Raw genomic sequence first — 20,085 nt, 5'->3', positions numbered from 1 at the left:
AATAGTTCAGTGGTGACGGTGGAGCACTGTGAGGCTGTGGTTAGGCACAATTAGCCTTTGTGTTTCTAGTAGTCAGAAACGACTTTGTTGATGTTTTTTGACACCCAAAGTTTGAACACTGAGGCAGCCTTCATTGTCACTCTCCCTCTGTACCTGCCCCAATCCTCTGCATACCTTTTCCGGCTTCCAGGTCTGCTTTTTATTCCTCAGTGTTATCACTTTTAGTACTATTAACCCCTATAACCAAAAGAAGGTTTAATCAAGAGATTTAGTTGCTGAATGCCATGTCATTTCACATAACCATAACTGTATTTAAGCTTAATTGTGTTCTTCTGTCTGTGCAGAATGACTGAGGAGCGTGGAGTGAGGAGTGAGAACATGGCAGACAGAAGACAGCTGTTTGCAGAGATGCGTGAGTAACAAAACCATATTTGTAGTTGAAAAGAGCACACATTGAACAACTGGATAAGTGCTATTACTGGTGGGGTCATTAGACGGGAGTTAATGAAGAATTCATACAGGCGTATACAGTGTATTTCAACTTTCTGGTTGTGCTTAATTGTGCGTCATGTGCCGTGGCTAATTTAAGTAACCCTTGCCCTCACCTTAAAGTGTGGCAATGCTTGACCTCAATAAAAATGATGACAATCAGTGGGTACCTCACTTTTGCTAATTTATTGTTCTTCAGTTAGTTCTTGCCATTCTGTATGACTCCTTAAATCAAGTGTCTTTTTCATTCCACCAGCTGCATAGCTTACATGCTTACAGATTCTGTGTCTTTTTGGACGCTGTCATTTTTTGTGTTACAGTAGGCTTCAAGTGGTGGAAATGACATTGTTTTGCTTTTTGCTTATTGTTTTACATTGTGCAAATGTATGAAAGCAACAGAACACTAGGTTGTACAGTATCACAGATCTCACCTCCAGCTCGTGCTCATGAGCAGAAGCGCTCCTTGTTGTGATGCTTACTTATACAGTATCACAATGGAATGAATGAGCTTAGTCATATGCTGTACGTGGTAGTATAATGCTATTTATTTTTTTCTCAGGGGCGCAAGAGTTCGACTCCATTAGGTTATCAACCTACAGAACAGCTTGCAAGCTCAGATTTATCCAGAAGAAATGCAATTGTAAGTACTTTTCCACCCTTAAAAGAGAAACTGTCCTATGAACTCGATGTATGGATAAATTATACACTCTTAAATAGCAGATTGTGAATGTGAACTACTTAATACATAGATAGATGTATATTTCTAAAAATGTCCTATTTGACTTGCAAATTGAATTGTTGATTTGGTGCACTGCGCCCTTGTTTTGTCTCCCTCTGTGTAGTACACTTGGTTGACATCTGGAATGTCATCGAGGCATTTAGGGAGAACAGTCTCAACACCATGGACCTCAACACAGAATTCACTGTGGCTCGTTTAGAAGCAATACTGTCCACCATCTTCTACCAGCTTAACAAGCGAATGCCCTCCACCCACCAGATCAATGTGGAGCAGTCCATTAACCTGCTGCTGAACTTCCTACTGGCTGCTTATGACCCGTAAGTCAATAGATACTATGATTGCTATCGCTACTGCTTAACAGTGAAATCTAGATTTGAAATCCCTGTAAGAAAAGTATTCTGAGCTTAATTTTCACTGCAAAGTTTTACATAATGTACTCTGAAACGAAGCTGGACTTTTCTTTTTCTCCTATACACCTAATTTAGTCTTTTCAAGAATACGTTATCTTAAAAGGAAACGTTTGGATTTGTTTTGCTGGCTTGCCTTATAGGATTCCATTGTAAAGCCGAATTGCGTTGCCAGTTTTAGCATTCTCACTCAATAATGGACCGGTTTCGATCATAAATTGTCCTTAGTAAAAGTTTGGACCCGAAAGGATCTATCTCAAAATTGGGCCCGGGTTGAAAAATCCTGAAGTCTCCTATTAAGGTTATTTCAATATGACCCCTGCTAAAAACACGTATTTTTGATACCGGTCATTTTTTAAGTTATGTGAACGAATCATTGTGATAAGGTTTTGAAAATGTCTGGGCCTAAATTAATGTTCTCTCTCAGGGAAGGCCTTGGAAAGATCTCTGTCTTTGTTGTGAAGATGGCTGTTGCAACGATATGTGGGGGGAAAATTCTGGACAAATTAAGATGTAAGTGCCAAAGTAATTTCCTCTATGAAATTGAAACTATTTAAAAGAGGCTAACTAGCCAAATATAACTGTTAAGACAAACTATCTAAGCAAATACTTTTGCTACTTTGCTATGTGTAGCAAAAATGTATCTACAGACTTAAGAATGAATTGTGTTCATAAATAAGTAAGTAATTCACTGACTGGCAACCAAGCCACTGCATCATTACACAATGTACCACAGTGCAGAGATGGCAGCCTAAAGCATTGAGATGGCAGCCTAAAGGATTGAGATAGCATCCTAAAGCATTGAGATAGCAGCCTAAAGCATTGAGATAGCAGCCTAAAGCATTGTTTTGAGTCAGTACCGACTGGCCTCCTTTAACTCCCTATAATAACCCATACATTAGTATTTGCATGTGCACTGTTGAATCAATAGAAACATGGACATGAGATATTCCCACCCAAGCATTAACAAATCTCCGTTTTTGTCTAGATATCTTTTCACAGGTGTCCGATCCTGCCGGCATCATGATTTACTCCCAGTTTGACCTGTTCTTAAGGGAGGTGCTCAAATTGCCTGTGACTGTTTTTGAAGGACCCTCCTTTGGCTACACGGAGCAAACCACACGAACCTGCTTTCCACAACAGGTGCTGTCAGCGGCATGATTGCAAGCCAAATTATCACCGCTATTTGCTATGATATGAAAACGGCAGGTTCTGCGTTGAACATGTAAATACTGCCTGACAGCATGGGGGGAAATATACAATTATCACAGTACTCACAGGAGCTGCAAATCTTCTCTGCCTCAAATAACGTGTGAACATAACAGTTGTTTGCACAGATTAGATAAATAATGTGTGTATGTAGCAATAGTTTGCACAGATTAGATAGAAAACATTCAGTGATTCACAGGATCGCATGAAGTCATAAAGTTATGCAGATGATGTGGAGGCATGATCTAGCCTGTCATGACTTGTGTTAATGCAAGATTCATTACAGATGTGATGACGCTAAGAAATAAATAGTGGCTTAGCAGCCCCTATTACTTAACACTTGGGAGTCTTGTACTCTTTTAGGTAGTCTGGCATGACTTGATGTTTTTGAATATTTCCCCTAACTAAAAACATTGAGGCGAAAGTGGCATGTATGATTATATTCTAAAAGACCTCAGCAATAATGTAGTCAATTTAAATCAAATCTAAACATACCCTTACAAAAACCTCAATACTCCCCACGGGGGAGCAAAGACTTCTAAGGGGAAACGTAGTTTTTTTTCGCTTTTGCAAAAGAGATAGACCTGTGTCTGTCTACCTTAATAACTGTAGGAAATAATAGAAACTTTAACCACAGAAACTGTGGAAACAATCCTTTTCACTTTCCATTTTGTCAGACACTTATAATAACATTATGAACTTGTCAGTGTTGAAAGCGAGTGGTCTATTCTGAGGAAGACGCTTGACCCATGAGATTACATTGTATAGACGTCTTGTGGTTATCGGTTATAGCATTCTAATTCAACACTCGACTGATTTCTTACAACGTTTTGTCCCTTGTAAAAATGTGGATCTAAAAGGATGGGAAAGTAGGGCCCAGCTTAAAAGTTTTCCTTTAAGAGGTAATCTGTACCAAAAATATGCTGCTTATTCTGCAGTTAAGCTTAGAAAGCCTTTTTAACTTCCGACTCTTTTTGTTCCCATTCTTCAGAAGCAGGTGTCTCTGAACACATTCCTGGACACATTTATGTCAGACCCACCTCCTCAGTGTCTGGTCTGGATGCCTCTCATGCACCGCCTGGCTAACGTTGAGAACGGTGAGGCACTTAAGATGCTACATGCTACATGCTACACTTGCTCTAATTGGGCACTGCAGTTTTTGCATGGAACACTCACTATTGGGAAAGCTTACCATTATAGGTAACTAATAATCATCAAACGGAGATCACTATCAACTTACACATCTGCTGTGTTAATTGACAAATTACAGTAATATTCCATTGAAATGATTTTATATTATTATTTAATTATTCAGCAGATTAATGGAAAATGAAAATGGAAAACACTGTCTTGAGGGTCCACTCCTCAACTTCCATGCTCATTTTTTATTTGCCCTAGCTCATAGGAAGATACAATCCCTGTCCCTGTGTTGGACAACTCTTTCATTGGTGACTGGGTGAAACATAGTAGAGAGCAAACAAAGCCAAGGTGCTGTGCACCACTATAGCCTGCAGACAAACCCAATCATCTCCTCAGCAAGGGGCAAGCAGCAGGGTAGCAGTCAGTGACGCTGGGCTTCTCCACGCACTACGCTCGAGCTGGCTTGGAAATGGGTGAACAACGCAGGAGAACCCATTTCCTGTTTTCCTCTTTCTCTCTCCCATGGTCTTTAAAGCAGTGTTGTTATCTGTACCCCTGCTCCCTCTCCCTCTCCCTCTCCCTATCCCTCTCCCTCTCTCTCTCTCTCTTTCTTTCTCTCCTCTCTGCAGTATTTCACCCGGTCGAGTGTTCCTACTGCCACAGCGAGAGCATGATGGGCTTCCGCTACCGCTGCCAGCGATGTCATAATTATCAGCTCTGTCAGGACTGCTTCTGGAGGGGACATGCTAGCGGTTCCCATAGCAACCAGCACCAAATGAAGGAATACACGTCATGGGTAACAGGGACTGTTGTAGAGGGGGTGTGGACTTGTGTGTGAAGTGTGCATGCGTGTGGGTGCGTGCATTGATGCGTGCATGGATGCATGACGCATTTTAGGAAATGCCCTAATACTTTGTTTTAATTGACAGACAAAAAATCTATGAGAGTTTGATTTGTTTGATGTTGTGTAATTATGACCGCCGTGTGATAGGTCAAATAGGTTTAGTCTGAGTTTTTTTCTGTTTTTTTTTTTCTGTTTGCCGATTTTCTGTCAACGATTCCCGGGACACTGAAACACTGCGGTGCACGAAATTTCGTGGGCATGTAGCCCCACTAGATGAGCTTGGAACCATTGATTTTCGTTTTGATCCGTTGCACCACCGTCGGACTGCACCCGTTTTAAAGAGGGTGGGGCGATTCAGTTTTCTGTGAATAAGTCGAAAACCGTAGGGCTTAGGAGGACCACATTTTTTTTATATGTTGGTCTTAAGAGGCCACGTCAACCATTCCACTACCACTTATTTCATGTATAGCGCCATCTAGTTACAAATGAAAAAGCAAAAGTGTTGTTAAACATTTTAATTGTAAGTTGACAAGGTCAGAACTGCACGAAATCGGAGGTATGGGATCATTATGACACCTTCTGACTGCACGTTAAGTTTTGTGGAATTCCGTTCACGGGGGGGCATGCATCCAACTGGCCTATAGGTGGCGCAACACAGTTTCCTTTGAATATCCCGAGAACCGTACGGCCTTGGAGGGCCAAATTGTTCTTGTATGTTTGTGTTAAGGGGCCATGTCAACCCATACCATAACCAGTCATTAAATGTATAGCGCCACCTAGTTAAAAATTAAAAAGAGGTGTTTTAATCGAATATATGTCAAAGTGCTCGAAAAATTACCAAATTTGCCAGGGACATCAAGCCTGTAACCATCCATCTTCAGTAGAGTTTTGGTCCATGGATGGAGCAAAATGGCTCTGTAGGGCCCCCTAGAACATTGCAAAAACCCCTGCGCGTTGGGGTTATTTTGGCGTAGCTTGACGGAATTCGGTACACGTCTTCATCATGCATGGACGCACCAAAAAGTCTCTTGACGCCATGGTGGCAGGTCCACAGGAAGTCGGCCATTTTGAGTGGAAGATGCGTTTTGACGGCGTTTGCACACCTCGCATCTGATCGAACTCCTCCGACAGATTTAATGGTAACGCCTTGAAATGTGGTCAGGTTACTCTTCAGCCATGGGCGACTAAAAGTTATATTGGATTTTCACATTAGTCGGAAGGTGTGGGCGTGGCAGACCCTCAAACTTTGTCAACTTGTAAGTGCTTGCCACAAAACACAAAGTGTCTTATAACTCAATTGCATGTATGTCAAAGTGCTCGAAATATTACCAAATTTTCTAGGGACATCAAGCCTGTAACCGTCCATCTTCGGTAGAGTTTTTGTCCATGGATGGAGCAAAATGGCTCTGTAGCGCCCCCTAGAACATTGCAAAAAACCCTGCGCATTGGGGTTATTTTGGCGTAGCTTGACGGAATTTGGTACACGTCTTCATCATGCTTGGACGCACTAAAAAGTCTCTTGACGCCATGGTGGCAGGTCCACAGGAAGTCGGCCATTTTGAGTGGAAGATGCGTTTTGACGGCGTTTGCACACCTTGCATCTGCTCGAACTCCTCCGACAAATTTAATGGTAACGCCTTGAAATGTGGTCAGGTTACTCTTCAGCCATGGGTGACTAAAAGTTATATAAGATTTTCTCATTAGTCGGAATTTGTGGGCGTGGCAGACCCTCAAACTTTGCCAACTTGCCAGTGCTTGCCACAAAACACAAAGTCTCTTATAACTCTTGCGTACATTGTTTGATCCAGAGAAAATGTCTTAGGGTGGACGCTGGATCCGGCCCGAACGCGTACATATGCCTGACTGATATCACCTATAGCGCCACCTGTTGGTGGTTGGAAACTTCACTTTGTTTCCACACCTCTTTATGTGACCTGTTTTAACAAACTACATTGCAAAAGAAAAATATACCAAAACAATCCACAAAAAAAGAAGTACACAAAACATTACATAACCAAATCATCAAAATCTATCACAAATAATTCCTTTAATACATAAAAATGAAACACAAACCAATTTACACACAAAAAACACATAAAAACACACAAACACACTGACAACCATGACTCATTCTGTGCCAAAACCTATACTGAACAGTTCGGCGGTCATATTTTGTAACGCTTTGCGTTACGTCTAATTTAATATATAATATAATAATGTTTTATCGGCCTGTATTAGCCTGTAGTGACATGATCAATTGGAATTACGCAAATTAGTTTGAATTATTAATCATTTCTGAAATTGAAGTATCATGCTTTGTCAGTTAAATGCTGTCTCTGCAATACAACAGGAAATGGGAAGATTTGTGTAACTCATTTTGTCGTAACTGTGTAACACCCTATTATTCCGCATGTTGAAATTAGTACGATTTCTGACGGTGAAAACATTTGCATCACCATCTATTTGGATTGTGCTTCCTCTCAGAAATCTCCTGCCAAGAAGTTTTCCAGTGCCCTCAGTAAGTCCTTGAGCTGCGCTTCTACCCGGGAGCCTCTGCACCCTCTGTTCCCGGACATGCCTGAGAAGACGCTCAACCTCGCCCACATAGTGTGAGTGTGGCCCCCCCAGGCCCAGTCTCCCTCTTCTAATGGCCCGCCTGACCGTTTTTACCATAGACATATACATGTACTGTATATATACATCTATATATGTCTATGGTTAAGACCGTCCCTCAGAGTGTGTACAGTGTCCATGGTTTCTGAATGACTTTGGGAGGTCTGGTTTTGTATGTTTAGAAATTCATGAAAATTCCAAGCTTGCAGTGAAATATGGAACTTAAGCAGTTGTATGCAGTATAATTTGTATTCTTTGTTTTTATGTTTTCACTGGTATTGAATCTGATAGAAGTGACTGAGATTGTGTTCCAGTGGTCCTGTTTAAAGCAGTATACCTCACTATTCTTTGCATGTCTGTATACTAAGGACATATACATGAATCCAGCCGTCTCAGAACAACAGTCCCTCAAAAGGCTCTGTTAAAACCAAGCTGATTATTAAGGAATCCAAAACCGTGAGCAGACATAACTGTCAAATGAATGAATACATATTAGCAGCTGTAGGTTCTTTGGGTGGAGACAGACACTTATTCTGTGTGTATTTAATATTCATAATATTTATTTTTATGCTGCCAATAGTGACACTTGGTAAGTTAATTATTTATTATATGATCCTGACGTGTTTTACAGTGTCACTTTCAAGTAACAGTTGGACTGAATCATATGTGAATCATAACTGTGTTGTTTTGATTTATATGTTCTTAATGGCTTCTCCATAGGCCTCCCAGACCAATGAACAGCATGAGTGACTTAATGTTGTCTCATTCGATGCCCCCGACAGGAGTCCCTTTCTCCAATAAAATGTGAGTAATCACATGTAGGGATGATTTTATTGTCAGACTATGTCAAATTAGCTGAAGTCTAAAATTCTCTAACTGAAATTCCTTTGTTCCTACACTGCATCTAAATCTACCATCTCACATGTGAGGGCACCATGGGAATGAAAAACACTCAAATGGGTTGTTGGGTTATCAGGTGATGATCTTACATATACTGTAGGTGACCTTGAAGCAGATGAACAATCTATAAATATAAAGTGTGTGTGTTTTTCTGCTTGTGTGTGTGTGTGTGTGTGTGTGTGTCCATGTCAATTTATGCCAGTATTCATCTTCTTGTTGTATTCTCATTTAGGTTTGAAATAACTAAAGCTCCTTATAACAAGAATAAAGGAGTTGAATATATTAACATTATGGCTAAGACCCCAATCGTTTTACAAGGTAAAGGGGAAGCGATGTAACCAATAATTTGGTGATTTGGTGGAAGTAGTTTAATTGCATGGATGACTCTACCATAGCGGAAAATGTCAGAATCCTGCAGTTGTACTGTAAGGCCCTGTTAATACTGTTAAACTGTAAATTTCACCCCTGATTTCACTTACATTTCCAATGTACGGAATATGTCTCGGAAACCTAAGTTATATTAACAATGTACATGTCTCGGAAACCTACGTTATGTTTACAATGTATATGTCTCGGAAACCTACGTTATATTTATGACGTACATGTCTCGAATACCTACGTTATATTTATTTATGATGTATATGTCTCGGAAACCTACGTTGTTTCAGGTTAAGCTACAGCCCTCCCTTTGCAGATAAACTCACAGATGAGCACATACACATTGGGCTGTTTGTCAGTCTACTGAAAGACAACCCAACATGGTTAGTGGTGTTCACTAGTGGCAGTTATTCATTCAGCTTATCTCCTAAACTCTGCTTTTTAACTTGGCAAAAAAACATAAAGGGTCTGCATTATTTATTTATGGAGCAAAAGCAAGGGTTGTAATTATAAAGACAGTATTTGGACTCTCACGTCTCTCTTTTTCCACACTCTGCCGTAACTGAGGCTTGGTCAGTAGTTTCTGAAATACTTTTAAAATTCTGTGACCATGTAGATATTAAGGGTGTTTGCCTGCATTGATATGTGCATCCTGCTTTTGCACCAAACCCACCAGTACTTAAACATTCAATACACATGGTTCAGCTAGGCCAGGAATCTTGATATTTGAAATGAGTCATTGCTAGCCTGGATACCAGCCCAAACCCCGCCCACAACATTTTTGGTCAGGGAGATTTGGTCTGGCTCTGGGCTAATTGGGAGAGAGTTTCATCGGTCGGATAAAACCGGACCAATCAAATTGTCAGGGCGGGCTTTATACGTTGATGGACAGATACCAACGCTTGAGTTGAATTAACCGGTAGATTCGAACTCCGACCAAGATGTCCGCGTCTCGGGTGCTTAGTGGGGAATATTTTATGTGAATTAAGCTATCTACACGACTTTTTAATGTCTACATTGACTCGGTTAGTTGTGCATGTGCAACACGAATGTTGCAGAGTATTGTTTGTCTTAACTAAAGCTCTCTAGACCATTATTGTTAGATTATTGCTAACGCGTACACAAAAAACCCATTGAAACAAACTGTAGCTTGTAGCCTTAATGCTAATTAATTAACGTGAGCAGGCATATCTCAACAGACATTGACAGCGCATTCATTTTGAAAGAGGAACAGAGAAACGCGATCAAGGCATTTGTCGATTGAAAAGATGTTTTTGCCGTCCTTCCTACGGATCAGGTAAAAGTTTAATCTATTAGATGGTAATACTACGTTGCTCTGATTGGTTCTAGGTATCCAATTCAGCGAATAGGCATTTTCTTTCCTGGTTCGTTGAAACACGCCCCATAATCACAGCCCAAAGGTTCGGTATCAGACTCATATTCTGACTAGAATCATGAGTATGACATCGTCAGGCTAAGTCATTGCAGTATTGTTTAGAGAATCTGAACGATCTGCAAGGATTATTAGATTAGTCTCAGCTGTCAGATGAAGAGTACTTGGGACTATTAATATGGTGTCAGGAACTGATTTGGCTTTACCATGAGAGTCTGCTTTGCATGGATAAGGTCTTCATTTAATCAATCTCATGAAATTGTATGGCATATCCATTAGTCGCATTGTCTAAAACTCGTTTTCAAACAAATCTCTGCAGTGATGACAAAATTACTGTTTTCCCAATTTCTCTTTGTATATGTGTGTGTGTGTTAGTGTGAGAGAGTGAGTGACTGAGAGAGTGTCTTGTGAGTTATTACACATAAAGCTATCGGTAGTATAGAAATGTGGCTTAGATGTGGTAGGAGATATCTGGAATGGCTAAACACTAACATGCTCATGTCTCCACCCAGTCTTTAATATCCAGGACTCGTACTCATCCCCGATATGAGCAACCAAGGCTCCAAATACCCCTATTTATTCCACTGTCTGCCCCGGCTCTTTATGCGTCTGCCATGAGGACGGCTTTGGATTTTCAGAGCAAGTAGCACTGCAATCCGCTTTCTTGTCCGCTGTGTGGACTGAAAGGTTCCACATGCGCTGTGTTGACTGAGAAAGGTTCCTCGTGCCCTGTGTGGACTGAAAGGTACCTTGTGCGCTGTGTGGACTGAGAAAGCTTCCTCGTGCCCTGTGTGGACTGAAAGGTTCCTCGTGCGCTGTGTAGACTAAGAACGTTTCCTCGTGCGCTGTGTGGACTGAAAGGTTCCTCGTGCACTGTGTGGACTGAAAGGTTCCTCGTGCGCTGTGGGGACTGAAAGGTTCCTCGTGTGCTGTGTGGACTGAAAGGTTCCTCGTGTGCTGTGTGGACTGAAAGGTTCCTCGTGAGCTGTGTGGACTGAAAGGGTATTTAGAGCGCTGGCAGCCCGCTCCCTGCATGGGCTGTCTCAGACCACTCTGTCTTCTAGAAGCCTCTAATTGCATTACGAGACTGCCTGTCGCAGAGCTTCCTGATGTGATTGTGTTTGTGCTGATGGTGTTCCTCTCTCTCTCTGTCTCTCTGTCTCTCTGTCTCTCTCTCTCTCTCTCTCTGTCTATCTGTGTCTCTCTGTAATGTGCACACGCTATCTCTACCGCCCTGTGCTGACTGGCAGTCTCCTGGAGAACAGCAGCAATAACCAGGACGAGGAGCACAATCTCATCGCACGCTACGCATCACGACTAGCCACCAATGGAACGCCAATGGTATGACATCACACCCTGTAGCCACACAAGTTAAGAATCAAGTGTTTATCTTGCAGGGACAAGAAGGAAGGAAATACTCATCGGAGATATAATGTAGGACAAATAAGATAAATCCAATGCTGATGCAAATATATATGTGTGAATGTACATCACAAGCTAATACACAAACAAAACTCAAGGAAGGTGCCATTGTCTTGTATATTTAGGCAAACGTTTGGAGGAGTCATGTTTCACTCCTTTGTTCTCACCTCTGGAGATGTTATTGTTTATGACGGGACACGAAGGGAGTAAATACTCATTCCTTGAAAGCTTAGTGCAGACACCTCCTGAACGCATCCTTTTTTCATGTGAAAATCAGCCACAGTTTAGGACTCCCTCAGACATCTCCTTCTCTTTGGATGCCACTATGCAGCAGAGGCAGCTCATTGCTGAGCTGGAGAACAAAAACAGGTGAGCATTTGAGCGTTTCATAACATCAGCGCTCTGTCCTCACTTAACACAAATCATCTAAAATCAAGGCCAGCGCCATGCTTGCATGTGTATTTTTGCATGTTGAGTGTGTGTGCATGCCTCTCTGTGCGTACTGTATATATATGTATATACTGCGTGAGTTCCATACACGTGCGGTGGTACAAGGCTTCCATGAGTATGGTGAACAGTAATGGCCAGCATGACGTGATGTGTACGTCCTGCCCTCTGCAGAGAGATCCTTCAGGAGATCCAGCGCCTCAGACAGCAGCATGAACAGGCGTCCATGCTGCCCCCAGACAGAACCCAGCACAACCCCACCCTGCTGGCTGAGCTCCGACTGCTACGGTACGAGTCCTGGATATTAAACACTGGGCGGAGACACGAGCATGTTGGTGTTTAGCCATTCCAGACACTACTTTATGGACACTGGCCATTCCAGACACTGGATATCTCCCACCACATTTAATTCATCTGAATATATAGCTAATAGCTTCATGTGTAATATCTCAAAACACACTCACACGCACACACACAGACTTAGAAACAGTCTACTGACCATGGGAGTTCATGGCTGACTAGACCTGCAGAACCCATGGAAGGTGCTTTTTTATTTAAATGTGAAATAACTGTCAAACTGCCAAAACATGTAATTAGGTCGAGTCTGTGATTCTAATCCGACTCAGTTTTTGTCAAATTCATAAAATGTCTCCTCACAGTCCCCTAGCTGTAAGTTCAGTGCTCGTAGAAAATCTGGTTTTCGTTCACAGCATTGGCTCTGTAAATGGAAAACAAACAGCCTGGCTCAGACACAGAGCCATAAACAATTCAAGCCAGTCAATGAGTTGCTTCAGAAACATGGAAGGAAGGGGTCTAATGTGATTGGTTGTTGAGCTGAAATACTAACAACCTTTATGTGTTTATAAGTAGCTAACTTCCCCCCTAGAATCCAACTCAGGGCTAGTGACTCCATCCCTCTGCAACACTATCGATATTTGTTTGTACACCGTCTCAGATAATCATGAAGTAACATCTGTACTTGTCTGACCTCTCACTATGCCTGAGGCTCCAGTAATAGATTAATGTGGGTTCCTGCCTGGATCTTACTCCCCTCTCTCTCTCCTGTCTCTCTCTGACTCCTCCCCCCTCCACTTTCTCTCTGACTCTCTCTCTTCCCCCCTCTCCTCCATCTCTCTGACTGCCACTCTCTCCCTCTCTCTCTTCCTTTCCTCTGTCTCTCTCTCTCTCTCTGACTCCCTCTCTTCCTCCTCTCTCCCTCTCTCCTCTCATCCTCTCATCCTCTCTCTCTCTCTCTGACTCCCTCTCTCTCTCTCCCCTCTCCCTCTTTCCCTCTCTCATCTCATCTCGCTTTCTCTCTCTCCCTCTCTTTCTCCCTCTGTCTCTATCCTTCTCTCTCTGTTGACTTATCTCCTGTGATAGGCAGCGGAAAGATGAGCTGGAGCAGAGGATGTCTGCTCTGCAGGAGAGTCGCAGGGAGCTCATGGTGCAGCTGGAACAGCTCATGATGCTGCTGAAGGTGACAAGCCTCCTCTCTTTCTGACAAACACACACACAGAAACACACACACACACACACACACACACACACACACACACACACAAACACACACACACACACAGAAACACACATAATTATCCACCTGACCGTGCCACACCTGCAGAATTGGCTGCTAATAGCTGTGAGCCTGTTTGAGCTGGCTGAGCTGATTGCTGGCTTCCTGACTCTCTCACTATACTATATATGGATGACAGTATACTGGTGACATTTGTACACAGACAAAAACGCTCTGTCATGTCATATATCATAGCAGAATATCAGTGAGAATATTCACCTGACCTGACCTTTTCCCCAGGGTGATTCATTCACTCACTATTTCATATCGTGTCATAGCCAACCAGTCTGTCAGGAGCTCTCTGCCAGTAAAACTATGTTCAAAATCAGCAGGAGAAAACTCAACATGGGCAGTGAGTAATTCCATATGGGAGGGGAGCTTGGTTCAGCTGAGCCTCATCTAATCTCATATCATACCGCGGCACTCCGCACATTAAAATCCTATTATCTAATAACTAAAATCAGAGCCAGCAGTACCCATCCATCTCCAGTGCACCTGCAGCATCTGCTCCTGACTAGACATCTGCTGGATCCACTTATCTTAATATGAATGGCTCCTGCGTATGTTTGGATACAGGTGTCAGATTGTTCTTCCTGTCACTAGTGTTTGTGCCAGAGCCCATTTCACATCTGGGCTTTTCAGAGGAGGTTCTGTTCCTAGATCATTCCATCAACCCCACATAGCTCTGCTTGGCACACCAGACCTTTTTAAGATTATTTTGTGGCTTTGCTAGCCTTTGTTGGACAGGAAAGTGAAGATGTGATGGGACATGAGAGGGATGGGGAGTGGCATCACCTTAGCCAAACACCAGCGCTAAAGCTGTTCTATAGCTTCCCCCAACAGCTTCCCTTTTTGATGCTGATTCTAATGGCACCGCTAGCCTTATGCCAGTTTGTATTCAACAACATGAGCCAACAGCATTTAGTAAGATATTGATTGAGCATGTGGTTTGGTAGCTGATGATGTCTACATTTGTATTTTGCCTTTTTATTCATTTAATTGAAGAGAATATTTGATAAAGTCTCATGAGAATTAGAGATGCATTAAACCACAAAACTATCAGCCTGTTAAAATGGTTGTATGTATTAACATAGCTGGAGAACAATGTTTATGTAATGAGGCCAAAAATGCATTTTGGCTAATGCGGAGCTTCCCAAAGCATGACACTATTGGATAAACAATTTCTGAAACTACCTTCCAAAATATTGTCATGGTACACTCATTATAATGCATTATAAAAATGTTAAAAATGGCATTATTGATTCACAATATTCTCTACAAATCCCAATACAGTGACAATGTTGTGAATGATGTTGGGAAATTGACCAAAAAGTAAAAATATAAAATAACAACACAGGCACTGAAGGAAGCACTGAATGTGTGAACTACCGCACTCCCCATAGTGTCTTTGGCACCACATTTGATTACACAACAACAGACTTACTGGCTTAAACATTCAACCTGGCTGACAACCAGAGTCAGTCTACAGCTACACCATCTTCTCCAAACCACACGCACTCAACAGGCGTGAGAGGTTTTGTTATGTTTCTTTTTTCTTGTTTTCTTTCTTTGACCAGGATGACTGCATTGCCATCTCACCACTCAGCTCAGCCTTTTGTTGCCAGGTCGATTCAGACAATAGCTGATGCCTGGTGAACCACAGTATCAGTTGACCATCAACACAGAGTTCATAATGAGCATCTCCTATTTCCATCGACAAAGATGCTGAATGCTGCGCACGTCTTTTAATATTATTGCGTTTCAGGCACATGGACAGGTAGAAGACGTATAATGGAGGGGTGTCCCCTACTGGGAGACATGTTAGGGGTTCTCTACACAAACAAAACTAGACTGAACCACAGATTCGTCTTTGTTTGTCTGCAAATCATTGAGAGAGCAAGCACCAGGACCCAGGGGATAAAGTACCCTCGGATGGAAGCGGTTCCCACTCATTGGTCTGTGAAGCTGTGGTGGCGGTCTGTGAGTCGCCCAGGCGGGACCCTTTAACCCCCCCCCCCACACACACACACCCACACACTCTCACACAAACACACACACACACACACACACACACACACTCTCTCACACACACTCTTACTCCCACCCGTTTTCTCCTTTGTTTCAGACGCAGGGTCCTGGCCCATCCCCCCGCTCCTCCCCCAGTCACACAGCCAGCCGGCCCATCCCCATGCCAACGCAGTCCAGCTCGGCAGGCACCACACCCACCCAGACCCCTCAGGACTCGCTCATGGGGGTGGGAGGGGACGTGCAGGAGGCCTTTGCTCAGGGTAAGCCTCGCCTTTTGTCCCGTGGTTAGATCTGTGTGGGCCGGAGCAGTGTTCCGGACGGAGGGAGAGAGAAAGGGAGGAGAGAGAGAGAGAAAGGGAGAAGGCCCGGAGACAAAAGGGCAGCTTTCACTTTCATGTCACACGGAGCAGATGTCCCCAGAATGCCACACCAAGTGTTGTCAGTAGACAACGTTTCAGTGGAATGGAATGGAGCGGAATGGAATTTAATTGATTTGGAAAACAAAAAACAAATGGGGGGGGGGGGGGATGATCTTGCTGGTTAGGATGTGAAATACACACATGATTCATGTAATTATCCACAGCAGTTTGCTATCAATATGGAAATAATGACACTGGTTGAGAAAGAGTTCCGACGTGCAAAGTTGACAGGTGACTCACTCAGAGATTTTGGATCCATTAAACCACATTCTTCATTATAATTGATGTTTATTCAAACCATCAGGAGGCCATTGTGAGTAACAACAGAGGCAGTTCCCAGGCTGAGGCAGAAGACACTGTAGCTTTTCCATGATACCATTATTCCAATGCAGAATGTGACATTTAGCAGAGTTATGGCAGCTAAGGGCACCGTGAATGACAGATACAGTTGCTATCATGTGGTTTCAAGTACTCCTAGAAAAGAACGATGCAAGTCTTCACTGTACTTATCATAAACAAATGGGTCAAATCAGTTTGTCTGTGCTGTAAACTCAGTTGACACATTTAACTTCAGTGATGGCTGCATAGGGGCCGGTAAGGATGGTATGAAATTAAACGTGTGACAATACGGGTGTGTCTATAATCAGTGTATGAAAGTAATTCTTTTTCATTAGGAGCTGTGTGCCAGCTTTATGTTTGTCAAACGAGGAATCCAGAGAATGAGAGTAATCTGTATAAGCTTGCCTGAAGTTGAAATGCCTCATTAAAGTACTTGCTTTGTTTCTCACTACTGTTCTGGGTCCCTAGGCTCGAGAAGGAATCTGAGAAATGATCTCCTCATTGCTGCTGACTCCATCACCAATACCATGTCATCGCTGGTCAAAGAGCTGAACTCAGGTCAGCAATAGATATATAGAGAATGCAAATCCATGTCATCGCTGGTCGAAGAGCTGAACTCAAGTTAGTCATAGATAGAGAATACAAATCCGTGGTTGTTTCAGGAGACATGCTTTTGGATTCACAATGTGTTTTTCTAAGAAAATGTTATCTTTTCCTGCAAGGTCCAGCTATGGGGATTAAATGTCAGATGCACTACATTGTTGTTAGTAGAGCATGGCCCTCGTGAGTGCCCTTGAATGAGAAAGGTTACTATTACTGATTGGTAGTGTCGTATTTGGTATTTTGTGTCTGCCTGTTTGAATCAGTCTGATAATAGTGCATGGTCTGAAAGGATTGTTTATCCTGATTATTTTCTGTTTTAGAATAATGCGCAAGTAAGTTAAGCATACTTGCAGTATTTGCCAGTATTTAGAAGTTTAGAAGCTTTGGCCACCTTTACCTGAATGTCTGCAAAGTACACTCTCTGGGTGAAAATACATTTTTATTTAGGTGGCATATGTGTCAATCGATCTAATATTACAGCGAATATTTGGGATATTTATATTTTAGACACCTGTCTGCCTGTCAATGGACCAACAGGCTTGGTGCTGATCTCAGACCTATGTACAGCTCTGAGTTACAGTTGCTTTAGAACAACAAACACAATACATTTCTTTTAAAAAGAACAACAAACACTTGGGCCTGCTCTTAGACCTACGTACAGCTCTGAGTTAAAGTTGCATTAGAACCTGAAGTCGTACATAATGAACAAACACATTTCTACTGCCTGAGCTAGAATGCTATGTTAGTATGTTAGGGAATATAAAAAGACTGTATTGACAGTCAAGCGTTGTACTGGTGGCAGGGATCGGCATGTAAGGTGTCATCAGAATCAGGGTAGGGTCATAGGTCAGTCATGTACTTGATGTATAATGTTGCCACTGAAGGGGGAAATAACTTATTTTTTCTTGTTTTCCCCCCCCTATTCCACAGAGGCTGGGAGTGAGACGGAGAGTACCATAGACTCAGAGGGGCACCTACAGTTTGAGGACCCAGTCACCTCCCCATCGTCAGAGGTCTACCTCACACAGCTCAACACCAGAAAACCAAGGTAACCTTTTACACTGAAATTCTGTAGTATTTATCCACCCAGTATCTCAAAATGGTCATCTTTACTGCTGACTTTCACGGCAAAAGGCTTTATGAATTCAGCCTCTAAACACATTTTCCCTCCACAGACTAGGCTAAGTGGTACATTCCGGCTCAATGAATGACGCTTTAACCATTTGCACTTTGCTGATTGTTTCTATTTGTTGTTTGTTTTGTTGATTGTTAAAATGTATTGGATTGTTGCTGAAACAGCCCACAGTAGGCTGAGGAAGAGAACCTTGATTTAATCTACTGGCAGGAGTCCTTGACTATTCCATACGTCCTCTGCCAAACACTCAAAATACTTAAAATGGTAAACATATTTGGTCACACTTTATTTGAATGGCAATCTCTAGTAGTTACAGATGCTTAGATTATATACAGAATATCTGTTGAAACTCAGTTAACTACCATTGATGGTTAAGGTTAGGGTTAGGGGTTGGATTTGGTTAAGGTAACTATTCAGGGAACTATTGGAAAGACTGAACTTAAATTGAAACAAACCATCTATAAAGTATTTGTAGGCGGACTATCCAAATAAAGTGTTACCAAATATTTTTGTCATGCTGAAATTGGGAGATAGAAAGAATTGTTCAGTCTGCAGTCCGTGACAATGTAAACTGCTGTGAAAGGTCACATGAGTCCCTCTCTTGGTGTAGGTACATGGATGAAGAGACCTATGAGAATGACCTGGTCCAGGAGCTGGAGACGGAGTTGAAGATGGAGGAGTTCCTGAAACAGAGACCAAATCCGGAGAAGGCATACATGGTAAACAATAATGTGCCTGTAAAATGCATGAAAGGGACTGAAGTGCTTGCCCAAGAGAGTTCATAATGACAGGTACTGAATTGCTTGCCCAAGAGAGTTCACAATGCTCGCCTGTGTCGCCTTGTTGCCGGACTGCACCCCCTTCTGGACAAAAAAGGAAAGAAGACGTTATGGCAGTCACCAGCTTTGATGAAAGAAAGGGAATGAAAAAAAAAAAATTGTTGTTTTTAGTGAAGGTGTGCATACTGAGGGAAACATTCAGCAGCTCAGTTCAAAAACCTGTCAATACCACTGAGAGGCATTCATCACCTTTCCCGTCAATGCTTATTAAACCCAGAATTAGCCCTTGGATATGTATATTTTCACATACATAATGAACTACGTATTACTAATAGCTGATGTTTTTTAAAGGTAGCATGTGATATTTCATACCATATCTACATTTGGTCCTGTCTGCTCCACATCAGATCCTTCTTGCTCCGCGGCCTGTTTTATCTGACAATCTAATGAGAAAATAGACACTTGGAGAAGAAAATACATCTGAAGCTCTAACCTTACAGAAAGAGGGACATTTTTTTCTGATCAGTATTTTGCATATTAACAGGAAGTGGACTTCTACGTTAGGAATGTCTGGTGGAAGAAAGGCTAATGTAATTTACAACTATCTCAGTGCCTGTGGTTTTCATTTCTCACGGATATTATTTTTCTCTCATTCTAGGTAACATCACAAGAGTGAGCACACTGAACCGAAACTAGTAAGCTACTCTACTCTGTGTACAATATTTTATTTATCTGTTTTATAACGCAATAATGCAATGTTGAGTTAAATGCATATGCTGTGAGTGCATTTCAATGTATATTTGCCTCATAGTAGTTTCAAATGTTTTTTAGTTTTTTATAACAGAATGTGTGTTTCTTCTTGTAGGCACAAAAACAAACCCATGAAGTTGACTAGGACTGCCTCAAAGGAGTGACACAGAGCAATGAGTTCTAACACTGCTGAGTACAACCATAGAGTTATACAAATATATACAGTATCTCTGTGTATGAATATATATATATCTGATGTATGATGAATATATATATTTTTTAAAAACAGACAAATATTTAAGTAAATACTGTGAACAGAACAGGAGATTTTAACATTGGAGCTGTCTACAACACCGCCGGTGCCATACAATCAAATGACATGGAGATTACTTGTTGTTGATGTTGTTCTTGTCACTGTTTCTGTATGTCTTTGTATGCCTGGTATGTTTTTTCCCCACACATACTTGTTAAGAGATGT

The 20,085-nt window shown here is 42.0% G+C and overlaps 1 protein-coding gene across 1 annotated transcript; it reads left to right on the top strand.

The window, feature by feature from the left end:
- Positions 1-345: 345 nt before the first annotated feature.
- Positions 346-19,533, top strand: dtna (dystrobrevin, alpha; the record flags this gene model as incomplete). The annotated part of the gene is made up of 19 exons (XM_080836259.1): positions 346-412; positions 1,049-1,129; positions 1,332-1,545; positions 2,063-2,148; positions 2,624-2,778; positions 3,836-3,941; positions 4,614-4,780; positions 7,313-7,437; positions 8,162-8,245; positions 9,010-9,102; positions 11,363-11,453; positions 11,812-11,903; positions 12,156-12,269; positions 13,362-13,458; positions 15,680-15,842; positions 16,809-16,898; positions 17,874-17,991; positions 18,689-18,797; positions 19,516-19,533. 19 exons carry the CDS (start codon positions 346-348, stop codon positions 19,531-19,533), a joined length of 2,070 nt encoding a protein of 689 aa, XP_080692385.1.
- Between the last annotated feature and the right edge of the window lie 552 nt (positions 19,534-20,085).

The sequence above is a fragment of the Sprattus sprattus genome (assembly GCF_963457725.1).
Source record: "Sprattus sprattus genome assembly, chromosome: 4".
NCBI classification, from domain to species: Eukaryota; Metazoa; Chordata; class Actinopteri; order Clupeiformes; family Clupeidae; genus Sprattus; species Sprattus sprattus.
The sequence above is the reverse complement of the archived record's forward strand: the minus strand, read 5'-3'. Positions and strand labels throughout refer to the sequence as shown.